Here is a 15,229-nt window from a genome sequence, read left to right on the forward strand (position 1 = left end):
TTACGGTGTTTCAAAGCTGATCACCCTTTAGTATTGAAAATGGTTTTGTGAATTTCTGTTGTTGAGTTCTGAGGGCTATCTATCTTTCATCTTTTTGAGAGAAATTGTAGTACTCAGGTATTCTCTCTAAGTCCCAAACAAAGTTAAGTTGACAGAAAACTGTGCACCCCCCACCCCCCAGTGGTATTATCTGTTTCTTCTCCCCATTCGTGTTGGTTCGTGATGAAATGATTTTCAAGATTGTGGGTGTGCTGGGGGGAGGGGGGGTCTCAGGACTCAATCCATCAGTAAGTATTTGTTTTATTTCATTGTTTCCGGTGATAAAGTCAGAACTCTTCTATGGTTCTCTTTGTACCAATTTTGGTAAATGGGGAGGAGAAGACCTTAGAAGCTCCAAAATCAACTAGGAACTATTTTGAAAATCTACTGGGATAGCGTTCGTAAATAATAATAAATTGTTGCTGGAGAAAGATAAATTTTTCTGAATTCTGAGGAAATGACTTGCTATGGTTTTTAAATGCACTGTTAACCTTCTCCGAGCCTCTCTTGAATTCCTGTCCAAAGAAAGAGGACGTACAAGGCGAGGACACCCCCCCCCCCCCGCTCTGGGACAATATATTTCTCAATTTGCAAAGTTCACAGAAAAGTTATATTTTTCTAAAATATTGTTTTCAGTAATGGCATCTTCAACACATTTGATTCAATTATTTTATTGAATGACTTTTTGATTGATAATCTGAGTGCTTTTAAAGTTGACAGTAAAGCATACTAGTATTTAGTGGAAAATGGGTTTATTGGAGCCACAAAAATAGGTTTTAAATATGAATGGATCAAGTCTCCATTCTTCATTCACGTTTGTTTGACGGAAAAGTAAATGTAAAATCTATTTCATGTTTCAAAAAGTGGAGTTTGAACCCATTTTATCATCCTCGCAAGCCAGAGGTCCTGAGTCAACACGTTGTCGTTGGACGACAACGTGTTGACTCAGGATCTCTGGCTTGCGAGGATGCCATTCTATATGAAAATCGAACATTTCCTAAAAAAAAAAAAAAAAATTGCGCTTCAACAAACTCGTTTATTCAAATCATACTGAAACCTATCAGTACAAGATTAAGTAGCGTAGTGGTTAACACCTTCAGTTTCACCCTTCACGAACTTTGGAGAGAGTTCGAATCATGCGTGAAGCTTTTTTTTTTCACATATATACCTTAAATATATAATAAAATAAAATTTAAACAGTAAAAAATATATCATTCGTCAATAATTCATTCAATAAAATATATGAAGCAAATATGTGAAAGATTATATTGACAATATAATTTTTGAAAACTACAACTTTTCGTGAACTTTTAGAATTGAAAAATGCCTTCCCTCAGAGCGGGTGATCATCCAAGCCTTGCAAGCCTTCATTTTTTTCAAAAGTATGAAGTCTCTGTACATCTTCATAGAATAGTTCTAATAAACCCTTTGTTGTTTGTATCTTTACTTACAAAGCAAGAAGGAGGTATGTTATGTGTAGACCTCTCCCTCTGTTTGTATAGCCATTTGTCTGCCTAGCTGACCTTCTTTCTGTCTATATATTTAAGTCATCTGTGTGTCTATCCAGTTTTCTGTCTAACCATCTTAAAATCTGTCTAGATACCTGTATGTCTATTTAGCAATCCGTCTGTCTATCTGTCCAGCTGTCTGTTTAACGATCTGTCTGTATAGATATCTGTATGTTTATTTAGCCATCTGTCTGTCTATCTAAAAATACTTGTGAACAGATATCAATAAAAGTTAAGAGACGACATAGAAATAATCAAAAATATTTGATAATAATGTAGATAACAGGCAGCTGACTTTTGGATATTCATCTTTTGCAATAAAGTACTGGTGAAAAAGTAATACGTTTGCAATTTCCCAATATTCTCAAAATTTTCATTGGAGTATTCTCCACCTATACACTACATACATGATGTCTACATTATCATGTACATCATCTAGCCATTCACCACCTATACAGTATGAAGTCTGCAAAAAAAAAAAATATACATGGTCTTATGACAATGCTTCCCCCCCCCTTTTTTTTTTTACTTCTGACCTTGACCTTTTGCCCTTTAAAACTGTAACGTCTTCCCCCAATTATCCTCCATTTTGAAGTAAATATGTTGAAGGGTACTTGATTTACCATGTCACATAAAAGTGTTGACAGACTTACAGATTGATCTAGTACATATGTATTTACTTTTAAGCACCTTCATTAAGAAGGTCCCTAATAGTTTGTGAAATTTATCTTTGCACCAAAATCTAATAAAAAGATTGTGTTTTTCCCTTTAGAATTTGATCCTCTTACACTACCACAGCTTCTTTCAAACATTTTTAGAAACCTTAAAAAAATTGCTCCTGAAAACCACAACTGTACAGATTTTATGGAATCAGGGTACATATATAAAGGACCATTCCTTTACTGGTAGGGGTATCATTTTAACATGCAGTCCCCTTTCTTCTTCATTAAGTTATACAGATACCAGAAGATGGCTTAATATTGTAGATAACAGAATTAGTGAAGATTGTATTTTGTATCTGTTTTATTTATAAACCTCACTCCGATGAATGTGTCTATGCCTAGAAGGCATAACGGAAATTGAACACAAATTAAACATGATTTATGAGTCTGTCTCTCTAATTATAAGAGATGGTTTTATTTATTATCTTAGAGGTCCTAAACATAATTGATGGTCATTTGCACAGTTGCTGTCCTTCAAACCCTTTCCACAATAGCACCCATCAAACATCAGAGAATGAAACATATATCACTATACATCTCACAACTACTGCTGCAATTGTGGTATGGATAACGACGGCTCTGCTGCTACGTGTATCTTGTAAAGAAAAGAAAAACGTAGAAAACATACATGTGGATTTGTGTAAATAAATACAACTTTATTTTTCTCTCTCATAATCATGCATTCATTCTACGACAGACAGACATATTTGACAATTTTAAGAATCATTACAGAAGTCCGTAAGCTATACTTTATGTACAGGAAACAACAGAGTGATAGAGTCACTAGGATACCACTTTTCCTGTGTCCTCTTTGCCTTGGTATCTTTTCTTTCCATGAGAAAATGGTATATAACGGTACTTAATCATATGCTGAAAATTAAACAAATATCCAAATTAAAAATTATTACAGCAGTGCACAGAAAAATATATAAATGGATTTTTACAAGGAACATTTGTACTTCTTTCCATAACAACTTTAAGCATTCCCCTGGTACAATAAACATTTGTCATAAATAACACTAAATCTTGTATCAAATGCAGCATTATTTCATAAGAGAACATGTATCACATGCTGTATTATTGTATGCCAAATTTGTTGTGACTAATCTTTATTTGTCACATGTATCACATGGTGTATTATTGTATGCCAGATTTGTTGTGACTAACCTTTATTTGTCACATATATCACATGGTGTATTATTGAATGTCAGATTTGTTGTGACTAACCTTTATTTGTCACATGTATCACATGGTGTATTATTGTACGCCAGATTTGTTGTGACTAACCTTTATTTGTCACATGTATCACATGGTGTATTATTGTATGCCAGATTTGTTGTGACTAACCTTTACTTGTCACATGTATCACATGGTATATTATTGTATGCCAGACTTGTTATGACTATAACCTTTATTTGTTACATGTATTACATGGTGTATTATTGTACGCCAGATTTGTTGTGACTAACCTTTATTTGTCACATGTATCACATACTGTATTACTGTATGCCAGATTTGTTGTGACTAACCTTTATTTGTTACATGTATCACATGGTGTATTATTGTATGCCAAATTTGTTGTGACTAACCTTTATTTGTCACATGTATCACACGGTGTATTATTGTACGCCAGATTTGTTGTGACTAACCTTTATTTGTTACATGTATCACATGGTGTATTATTGTATACCAGATTTGTTGTGACTAACCTTTATTTGTTACATGTATCACATGGTGTATTATTGTATACCAGATTTGTTGTGACTAATCTTTATTTGTTACATGTATCACATGGTGTATTATTGTATACCAGATTTGTTGTGACTAACCTTTATTTGTCACATATATCACATGGTGTATTATTGTATACCAGATTTGTTGTGACTAACCTTTATTTGTCACTTGTATCACATGCTGTATTATTGTATGTCAGATTTGTTGTGACTAATCTTTATTTGTTACATGTATCACATGGTGTATTATTGTATACCAGATTTGTTGTGACTAACCTTTATTTGTTACATGTATCACATGGTGTATTATTGTATACCAGATTTGTTGTGACTAACCTTTATTTGTTACATGTATCACATGGTGTATTATTGTATACCAGATTTGTTGTGACTAATCTTTATTTGTTACATGTATCACATGGTGTATTATTGTATGCCAGATTTGTTGTGACTAATCTTTATTTGTTACATGTATCACATGGTGTATTATTGTATGCCAGATTTGTTGTGACTAACCTTTATTTGTTACATATATCACATGGTGTATTATTGTATACCAGATTTGTTGTGACTAACCTTTATTTGTTACATGTATCACATGGTGTATTATTGTATACCAGATTTGTTGTGACTAACCTTTATTTGTCACATATATCACATGGTGTATTATTGTATGCCAGATTTGTTGTGACTAACCTTTATTTGTCACATATATCACATGGTGTATTATTGTATACCAGATTTGTTGTGACTAACCTTTATTTGTCACATGTATCACATGGTGTATTATTGTATACCAGATTTGTTGTGACTAACCTTTATTTGTTACATGTATCACATGGTGTATTATTGTATGCCAGATTTGTTGTGACTAACCTATATTTGTCACATGTATCACATGCTGTATTATTGTATACCAGATTTGTTGTGACTAACCTTTATTTGTCACATGTATCACATGCTGTATTATTGTACGCCAGATTTGTTGTGACTAATCTTTATTTGTCACATGTATCACATGCTGTATTATTGTATACCAGATTTGTTGTGACTAACCTTTATTTGTCACATGTATTACATGCTGTATTATTGTACGCCAGATTTGTTGTGACTAATCTTTATTTGTCAAAAGTATCACATGCTGTATTATTGTATGTCAGATTTGTTGTGACTAACCTTTATTTGTCACATGTATCACATGTTGTATTATTGTAAGCCAGATTTGTTGTGACTAACCTTTATTTGTCACATGTATTACATGCTGTATTACTGTATGTCAGATTTGTTGTGACTAACCTTTATTTGTCACATGTATCACATGCTGTATTATTGTATGTCAGATTTGTTGTGACTAACCTTTATTTGTCACATGTATCACATGTTGTATTATTGTATACCAGATTTGTTGTGACTAACCTTTATTTGTCACATGTATCACATGCTGTATTACTGTATGTCAGATTTGTTGTGACTAACCTTTATTTGTCACAAGTATCACATGCTGTATTACTGTATACCAGATTTGTTGTGACTAACCTTTATTTGTCAATGGTGTATTATTGTACGTCATATTTGTTGTGACTAACCTTTATTTGTCGTTTCATGGTTATCATAAACAAAATGATGAAATACATGACTAAAATTGGCCAGAACACTGGAATATTCAGGGCTTCAAAAAATGTGCATATCATTGCAATGACGATGGCTTTAGTTGTACTATACCTACAATAGAGAGGAACACAGAAATAAAGAAATGAACTGTGAAAAGATCTCCTCAACTTCTAAAAGATGATTCAGTCAGTGTTCATTATTCAACAAAGGACTTTCATGATATTCTGTTACATTCACTAAGCAAGATTTTTACAGCTTTATTAAAGCATGAATCTCATTTAAAATATATGTTAAATACACACTACATGCAAGTATTGAATTTAATAGATATCCTTATATTATAAAAGTACACTTGCTTCCAACATTCTGATTATATTTAAGTAATTTTCATGCTTTGTTCCTTACTGGTGTGTTAATTAAACAAATAATGATATGTAATTGTAATGAGTTGATATCATTTACATTAATAAACTTCTGGAGAAAAAAGCCAGATACATGCATGTCATAACTCAGCTGGTTAACTCAAAAGCCGAAATCCCAACTTACCAGAACTTAAATTCAGGTAACCTTCTCATAAAAGGCCTGAATTCTTCATTGGCTTTTGTTGGAAGTGAAGGCCCATCCTCTGACAAAAGAACACAGAGTTCCTCAATACAATAACATTCACAGAGGTGTATATACAGCTGCCACTGAAGGGTTCTATATCACTATATTGTCAGTGCAAAGCTTTGATCAGTCAATACATAATAGATATTTTAAAAATCAAGATTTTTGCTGATTAATGATAACACCTGATTACTTGAAAAATTGTAATCAATTACAGCTGATTACTGAGTACAATTACCCCATGTCTGTATGTTGATAAATTAATATTTTACAGCATTGATACATTTACCAAAATTCCCATCAATAACAACCCAAGTTTATGGAATTTACATGAAACAAATGAAGAAAATAAAAAGGGGTACCATCATCATCTTGTTCCTGAAAGGCTGGGTCCACTTTAGGAGTTAAAAATGCTATGAATTGATTTAACAAATAAATCCCCAAGGCATATGTGACAATATACCAACCCTGCAATAGAAAAGACACAGAATTATCCAAACATCAACAAAACACGATTCTACTTCAATGATTTTTGTAAAATATAGATTACTGATTGTTAAGAGGTATGAAATATTTGCTTATACATGTACTGTAAAATCACTTATTTTTGTGAGAAGAAATTTTCATGGTATGAGTAAAATATTGCTTCATGGAGGACTCGATTTTGCAGTCGAAAGACAAAGTCTAAAATTTAACATTTCGTGGAGCGCATGAATTTGTGGATCTCTTTTGACCATGAAAACAACAAATTCAAAATTAATTCCCTCCTCACTCAAGATTAGTGATTTCACAGTACAAGGCAAACTTAATAAAATTAAAGTATTGGGGTAAAAAATGATTAAAATAAAAAAATTATGAGATCCTCTAGAATAAATACCTGTAAATAGTAAACTCGAAGTCCATATGCTAAAAATACAACAAGTGTAAAGACCCATCTAAAAGTTGTGTATGGTGTAGCCTTGTCTAGAAGGTTTTGTTTCGTCTGTAAAACAAATTATATTTCAAAAATATTTTGCTGCAAATCATTTTCAATCAACTCAAGTATCATTTCTAAGATATATTTCAGACACTAATCTTATCTATTAATTATGTTTATCAAAATATATTATTAGCAATGGGGATCTAGGAATATTTAATGGGAGTTGGGGGAGGGAGGCCACATCCAGTTATTTGGGGGGGGGGGGGGATTCCAAAAATATCTCATTTTTTCCCCTGTTCTCTTTTTTTTGCTTAATATACATGATTTCTCCAATCGTCTTAGAAAGGATCTGTAATCTTTGAAAAATAAAATACTCATCATATGCCATAAGAAAGGGATCCGATGAGTACTAGAATGACAAATAAATTCTGCCATTTAATCAAAAGCTACATCTTTATTAACACAATTAAATTATGTGAATAAATCATAAAATACCTCTCCTACTCGTCTGAAAAATTGTTTAACAGCCCCAGGCGCAGAAGGTGCTGAACTCTCTCCTAAATCTGTCATTTTTACAATTGTCAATCAACCTATAATCAACATGATTAGTTAGCAATTGTGGACCAAATAAACACAAAATTAAAAAAACATTGCATCAAAGAAAGAAGTATTATATATTGCTTTAAGGTAGCTGCAGAACTGTAGCTCTCTGGCTGAGAAAATTCGGACAGATAAACCAGATCCAAGCATTGTAACAACCTTTGATTTACGCCGCCGCTTTTGTCGGTAGCTTCGGGTATTTATGTTCCCCAAACGAAGTTTGGGAACATATTGTTTTTACTCTGTTTCTTATTATTATTATTATTAGGTCTTTCCACCTTTCTGTGGAAAGACCTATTGATATTCTTCTGTTTATTATTATTATTATTATTATTATTATTATTATTATTTTTCCACCCCCTGATGTGATTCTATGTTTCAAGATATATCGAAAAGATTTATAGTCTATAAGAATGTACTCTTTAAAAGATTGTTACAGTTGACCCTGCGTATATGAACTTTGACCCCTCTAAGAGTTATTACCCCTTTTGCAATAAAAGCTTGTTATCGCTACTCCTTCGAAACCGTAAACTGTAGAGGTACGAAACCTTCACCAGTGTCTTCGACTAATTGAGGAGACTCTTCAATCTTTTCATTGCGAAAGTATTCATGGACCCCTTTTATGAGTTATTGCCCCTGAAAGTTTTTGAAGTTTACAAATAATAATTTTTTTTCAAAACGATAAGTCGTAGAGACATGAAACCAACTGGATAAGATTCTTTGACCTCAGACCTTGAAATTTATGTCAAGGTCAAAGGTCAAGGTCATTCAAAATATGAGAAATTAAGCTCTTTTTATATCTCTTTTGTCTTTCATTGTATACCAAGTATCTTTGCATCATTAATATGTCCTCTTAAAACTATTTCAAATATTTCATGCTTGTCCCCTAAGATTTACCCGTTTAAGAGTTATTGCCCCTTTTACTGAAAACCTTGTTATCGCTACTCCTCCGAAACCATAAACCGTAGAGACACAAAACCTTCACCAATGTCTTCAGGGTCTTTAGACACAACTTCAATCTATTCAGTGCGAAAGTATCCGATGACCCCTTATATGAGTTATCGCCCTTTAACGTCTTTGTGCTTACTATTAAACCTTATAACTTTAAAACTAAAAGTCATAGAAGCATGGGGTCAAGTGCAATGTAACCCTTGACCTTTGACCTTGAATATTTGTTCAAGGTCAAAGGTCAAGGTCATTTCAAAATTTTTAAATTTTCATTTTTTGTATCTTTTAAGCCATTTATGGATTCTCTTTGAATAAAAATTAAGTTTAGAGAGTAAAATATGAAAAATATATGAAATTTAAAGAAGGTGGAAAGACCTCTAATTGTTCGAGAACAATTAGTCTACTAGTTATTATTATTATTCTTTTTTTCTACTTTCTTCTCCGGTACTTTTTTTTTGTCCGAGAGTGTTCTCATAGAACCACTCATCCGATTGACATGAAACCTTTTTAGGGTTAATAGGCATGTTGTGTAGGTGTTCGGAACGAAGGTCATTTTACGCGCACATGCATGCACGTGCGCGCGCGTGCAATGAGTGAAATGATTGATATACTTGATGAAGCCGTAACTTTTATATTTCTTGATGAATTGCTTTGAAACTCAAAATATAAGGATATATTAGTAGTCTAGACAAGATAACATTGTCAAATTAGAGTGAACTCACGCGCATGCACGTGCGCTCTTCTCTGATTGGCTGATACAAAAATCTCAATAATTTCCTTGTTTTTTGACGAAATACCTTGAAATTTAGAATATAAGTATATATTATAAGGTGCTACAGCATGTTATATAGGAAATTTCTTGAAAACACGTGCATGCATGTGTGCTGCAATCTGATTGGTTGAAACTTTAAATGTCTATAACTCCCTTGGTTTTCAACAAAACAGGATGAAATTTACGACGTGGATAGGCACATAGAGCTCCTACATTATGATACTATCCAAATTGAATGCAAGGCCATGCATGCGCGTATGCTGAATTCTGATTGGCTAATACTTAAAGGGTTACATCTCTCTTATTTTTCAATGAAATTCTTTAATATTTAACACAAATGTATGTATTGTGAGACACTATTATAAAATTAATGTGAAAAATGTAGAAAACATGTGCAAGCACATGCACTAAAATTTGATTGGCTAATACCCATATGGCTATATCGGAGTAGTTTTCCAATGAAATACCCTTAAAAATAAAATTTCCATTTATATTACAAAAGTGTTGTCTAATTTACTGAAGCTTGTAGGGAATGGGGCATCATAAGGGATTGGGGAGCCGTTTGGGGAACATCTGTAACGGTTCCCGTTACAATTAGCACTAGTATTTCTTGTATTTTAGAATAGAATAGGATTTATTACCAAATCATGGCCCAATGGGCATAAACATATAACATACATGTATAATTACAGATAAGATAACAGACAGAATACAACATTTAATGAAGAGCAATTCTTCCATTTAGTACATTGGTGGTGATTTGAGTTTCATATGTAGACATAGGTTGTCTTGATTTAAGATATATCTGCTCTCTCAGTTGATACAACTTAATGTGCAATCATGTGCATTATTACCACTAATATTATACATATAACTGAACACATAAAAAATGTCTGATACATCAACAAGAGGCAGCAAGAGTCGGTGCTAAAGGATATACAGATATCCACTTCTGCCTCATGTAGAATAAACAGATACATAATCTATGGAAAAGAGTATTAAAAAAAAAATAATAATAACAATAGCAATAATAATAACAGAAAAGAAAAAAATTGTATGTTGAATGGCATGTGTAAATTATATTAAAATGCAATGGACAGCAAGAGTCAGTGCTGAAGGATAGTATTATTATTTTAATTAATCCACTTCTGCTCAATGCAGAGTATACAAAAACATACGCATATTAACAACATAACATACTGTAGAATAAGTATTAAATTAGAGTACATGTAAATGAAAGTCAAGATCAACATGTGACTTTGAATTTGTCTAACTACACATGACTTATAAATTCACACAAATTGCACAGCACATCAACATCTTCACAGTTCATTAACCATAAAAATTGGTTACTTTTAGACATACTATTAAAAAGATGAGATCTCAGAGATATTGTGGAGAGTAAATTAATCCTTGATAGACTATGGCATGGACAACCCAAAAGAAAATGTATTTATGCATTCCACCCCTTCAAACATGGTATCTCATAATAAATTTCAACCTTTCAACGGTTCTGAACAGTTGTATGTAGTCTTAGAGTATCAGTTTAAAAAAATTGCATTCCGAGCTCCATGTGTGTAATGCTAAAAATAACATGCCCGACCAGTTTTATTTATCTCATTTTTTTTTAACATTTATTTTGTTTTCAATATAGACAATTGAATATACATGATAATTGAACCTCCAAATTTTTTTATTCACATTTTCTAGGCAAATGGATGTTCTTTTAAAAACTTTTTTCGCACGACTCCCAACATGGACGTCTGGATGGGAAATTTTTAAAATGATATTCCAAGACCACATAGGGCCATTTGGAACCATTGAAAGGTAAATAAGGTATTAAGAATGGGAGTAAAATATATTATTAATTATCGGATACCATTTGTGAATGGGGGTATGCATAAAATACAAGAAATAATACCCAAAGCGAGCGACATAAAAGTGGCGGCGTAAATCAAAGGTTTTTAAAATCTGTAGCTCTCTGGTTTATCTGTCCAAATTTTCTCAACCAGAAAGCTACAGTTCGCAGCTAACTTTAAGGCAGATATCTGATTAAATAATCGTCACTTAGTGTATGAAAAAACACAAAAGTGTTTCATAGTAAAGATGCAAACCCTCCTTCCAGTCACTGAATTTAGAGAAAACCCAAAACTTTTGTGTTCGTCACAGACAATAACATCAATATTTTGTGGAAAAGATAGATATTTTAAAAACCTTACATTCTGTATTTCTATTTAATGACATTTGATAACAAAAATTCATTAGGCCTACTGTACAAATAAACGATGACCTTTCAGTGTGATGAATATATTCATTAATAAGTCTCACCTTCAATCGCTGCCTTGTTATTTTTATATCGCTGTTTTCCTTCTTTTTGTTTTGTTTAGATTATTGAAATATTCATTTACATATATGCCTAGATGTAAGCATTCTTGTACATTTGTTTTTCGCCACGTCCAAGTTGGCCGGTTATCTTGTGTACTTCCGGTGTAAAAGGCGAGACGAATATTCGAACCAATATTTTCCCGGATTAAAAAGAGTAAAATAAAACATATGTGCGCTGTTAAATTTTCAAACCAGCATGGCCGTAGGAATCTGGGGGTGGGTGGGGAGGGGGGCTGTGCCCCCAATAATTTTGCCTATATATAGATTACTATAGTAAACATAGATACTATATGCTTTTACCCCCTCGATAAAAACGTCTGACCCCCTTTTTTTTTTGACTTGTCAAGGAAATTTTGGTGGTTGATGACCTTTTCTTTCTTTTTTTGCTTGACAGGAAATTGTTGGTAGTGCCCTTCAACTGTCAACTGAAAAATGTATAGCTGTGCCCCCCCCCCCCCCCAACTGAAATTGCTTCCTACGGGCCTGACCAGATATACTATAAGTAAGATCAAAGATTTGGAAATATTTTTGTAGTGCTGACTTTCACCTATGTTCAGTTGTAACCAGTAACACGGGTTTCATAGCCTTTTCACTGGGGAGCATTTTTTCCATTTAATTCAGTTTTTCAATGGTTACAGTGGTTAGACTGGTTACAATGGTTAGACTGGTTACAATGGTTACAGTGGTTACACTGGTTACAATGGTTAGACTGGTTACAATGGTTACAGTGGTTAGACTGGTTACAATGGTTAGACTGGTTACAATGGTTACAGTGCTTAGACTGGTTACAATGGTTACAGTGCTTAGACTGGTTACAGTGGTTACACTGGTTACAGTGGTTACAGTGGTTACAATGGTTACAGTGGTTACAGTGGTTACAATGGTTACAGTGGTTACACTGGTTACAATGGTTCCACTGGTTACAATAGTTACAGTGGTTAGACTGGTTACAATGGTTACAGTGGTTAGACTGGTTACAATGGTTCCACTGGTTACAATAGTTACAGTGGTTAGACTGGTTACAATGGTTCCACTGGTTACAATGGTTACAGTGGTTAGACTGGTTACAATGGTTCCACTGGTTACAATAGTTACAGTGGTTAGACTGGTTACAGTGGTTACACTAGTCACAATGGCTACAGTGTTAACATCTGTATCAACAAGTTCCCACTTGGATTTAAGATGATTTGTCACCAAAAGAATATAGCTGTAACCAGTGTAACCTAAAAATAAAGACCCCTTTCGGTTTCAGATGATCTGTAACCATTGTAATCGATTGACACCAAAAGAATAAAGTTGTAACCAGTGTAACCTAAACAAAATTTTAACCCCTTCTGGATTTAAATGACCACCATTCTATAATTGAAAGATATATGTAACCTTTGTTACTGGTTTAAATAGTCTTGTAACAGGGTTACAATATTGAATATAGGTAAAAGTCAGCACTATATAAAGGCTAGACAGGCCCGTAGGAAACAAATTCAGTTTTGGGGGGGGGGGCACAGCCATACATTTTCAGCTGACAGTTAAGGAGGCACTACCAAAAATTTCCTAACAAGCAAACAAAAAAAAAAAAAAAACAAAACAAAAAAACAAAAAACATGCTAGACATGGTCGGTAACCCACGGATGGTTCACATCGATTATCTCCAGAGAGTGGGAGCTTATGGACTAAAATCCGCGTGGTTTGTGCGACTGAGAAATTAAATCTTCTCACGTCAGTTTAAGTTTCTATATATATGCAAAACGCCATGTCCAAAACAGCCCAGTGAGTGTATAAAATCCATGTCTGTAGTGTTTGATCATAATAAATCTGCCCTTGGACAAGATTGGCTTACACTTCACCCAGAGTTCCTTTGATAAAGGGTGTGCAGTGTTTGAATCAAATTAAAAGTCTAATGAAACAGGTAGACTGACTGCAAAAATACTCACTTTTCCTCTGAACAGGTGTCCTTTTCCTTATAAAGGTAAAATATACCAATGCCAATCAACCAAATCAGTCATTCATGTAGACAAATAATATTGGCAAAGAATTTTTTTCGCAGAAAGAAAACTTTCTTGTTCGCAGATGTTTGCCAATTGTTTGCCGCTAGCTGCGATCTTGTGGCAAACACTGCATGCAGCAATTGCTGCAAGCTTGCAGCAAACTAGCAGAAACTCAATATGTTTGCAGGGACCATGCAAGAAACATACATGCCAATCTGTTGTGCGCAGCAAGTTTGCAAAGAACATTAAAGAAATTGGAAGTTTGCTTGAAGTTTGTAAGAACACTAAATAATTAAGTCATATCAGTTAATGAATTTAAATAGTTTAGTTTAAAAAGTATTTTAATCATGATATACATAGGAGTATATACAATGAACATGGATTGAACAGCAGGCAAGAATAGCCTGTATAAGTATCTCCATTCGGGTTTATATTTGCAATTTTACAAAGACATGTATTTTAAACTAATTTTTGGGGAGAGTACAATAAAATGGAAAAATGAACGAAGGAAAAAAGTGGGGTGGGGGTGGGAGAGGGAAAAGTAAAAAATGTTTTCCGCAAGTTAGCAGCAGGGTTTCCATATTTCGAAAATCCAGTGTTTGATGCAGACTTGCAGCAAACCTCATTTGTGAGTTCGATCTACCCTACCTATACTGGATTCCTAAACTTCATAAAAATCCTCACAAGATACATTGACGGGTACAGCAAATGTTCTACCAAGCCCTTATCTTTACTTTCTAAAAAATGTATTAACTCTGTAGTATAAAGAGGAAACGTCTGACGTGTACTGTGCTACAGCGTATTCTACAAATGGTGTGAATCAGATGTGGATTCTCAAAAACTCCAAAGAACTTAAATTTTTTTTTCTAAATCAGTAACATCAAAGCATACGACTTTTCTACACTTTATACAACCGTTCCTCACGATAAATAAAAATCCAGACTTTTTGATATCATAGACAAATGCTTCTTAAATAAAAATGGAACTCGGAAGTTTTCATATCTTGTGATAGATCATCAACAAAATTACTTTGTTAAACTTTAACAGTTAAAGATATACACACAGGTACTCTGAAATTGATATTAAAATGATGCTGGTGTTCCTCATTGACATCTATGAAGTCTTTAGAGACCACGTCTTCCAACAACCTGTTGGAATTACGATGGGCACTAATATTATTGAGCTCCTTTATTAGTCGACCTGTTTTTATATTCCTATGAAGCAAATTTATTCAAAATCTTCTACATGAGAAGAAGAAAGCACTTGCTGTGGCCTTCAACGCGACATTAAGATAAATCAACGACGTTTTATCAATTAACTATAGTTACTTCCAATCATATGTTGACTCGATGTATCCCATAAATCTGATAAAAAAGAACACAACAGAGTCTGTCATATTTG

The 15,229-nt window shown here is 33.5% G+C and overlaps 1 protein-coding gene across 1 annotated transcript; it reads right to left on the reverse strand.

Annotated features, from left to right (window-relative positions):
• Positions 1–2,552: 2,552 nt before the first annotated feature.
• On the reverse strand, positions 2,553–11,960 carry LOC133172692 (protein RER1-like). Its single transcript, XM_061307641.1, has 8 exons — positions 11,787–11,960; positions 7,634–7,728; positions 7,097–7,201; positions 6,582–6,687; positions 6,160–6,238; positions 5,589–5,724; positions 3,062–3,139; positions 2,553–2,864 (listed from the first exon to the last, which is right to left on the reverse strand). The coding sequence occupies exons 2-8, from the start codon at positions 7,706–7,708 to the stop codon at positions 2,814–2,816; spliced, it is 630 nt and encodes a 209-aa protein (XP_061163625.1). The 5' UTR covers positions 7,709–7,728; positions 11,787–11,960; the 3' UTR covers positions 2,553–2,813.
• Positions 11,961–15,229: the final 3,269 nt, after the last annotated feature.

This window comes from Saccostrea echinata, unplaced genomic scaffold, assembly GCF_033153115.1.
Source record: "Saccostrea echinata isolate AGI-Se365-2 ecotype Australia unplaced genomic scaffold, CSIRO_AGI_Sech_v1 ptg000054l, whole genome shotgun sequence".
In the NCBI taxonomy this organism is placed as follows: Eukaryota; Metazoa; Mollusca; class Bivalvia; order Ostreida; family Ostreidae; genus Saccostrea; species Saccostrea echinata.

Coding starts and splice junctions, on each gene's coding strand:
- LOC133172692 (XM_061307641.1), bottom strand. CDS start 7,708: ATGACAGATTTAGGAGAGAGTTCAGCACCTTCTGCGCCTGGGGCTGTT. Junction 6,239..6,581: donor TCAGGAACAAGATGATGATG/GTACCCCTTTTT, acceptor TTCTTTTGTCAG/AGGATGGGCCTTCACTTCCA. Junction 3,140..5,588: donor CCATGAAACGACAAATAAAG/GTTAGTCACAAC, acceptor TTTAATTTTCAG/CATATGATTAAGTACCGTTA.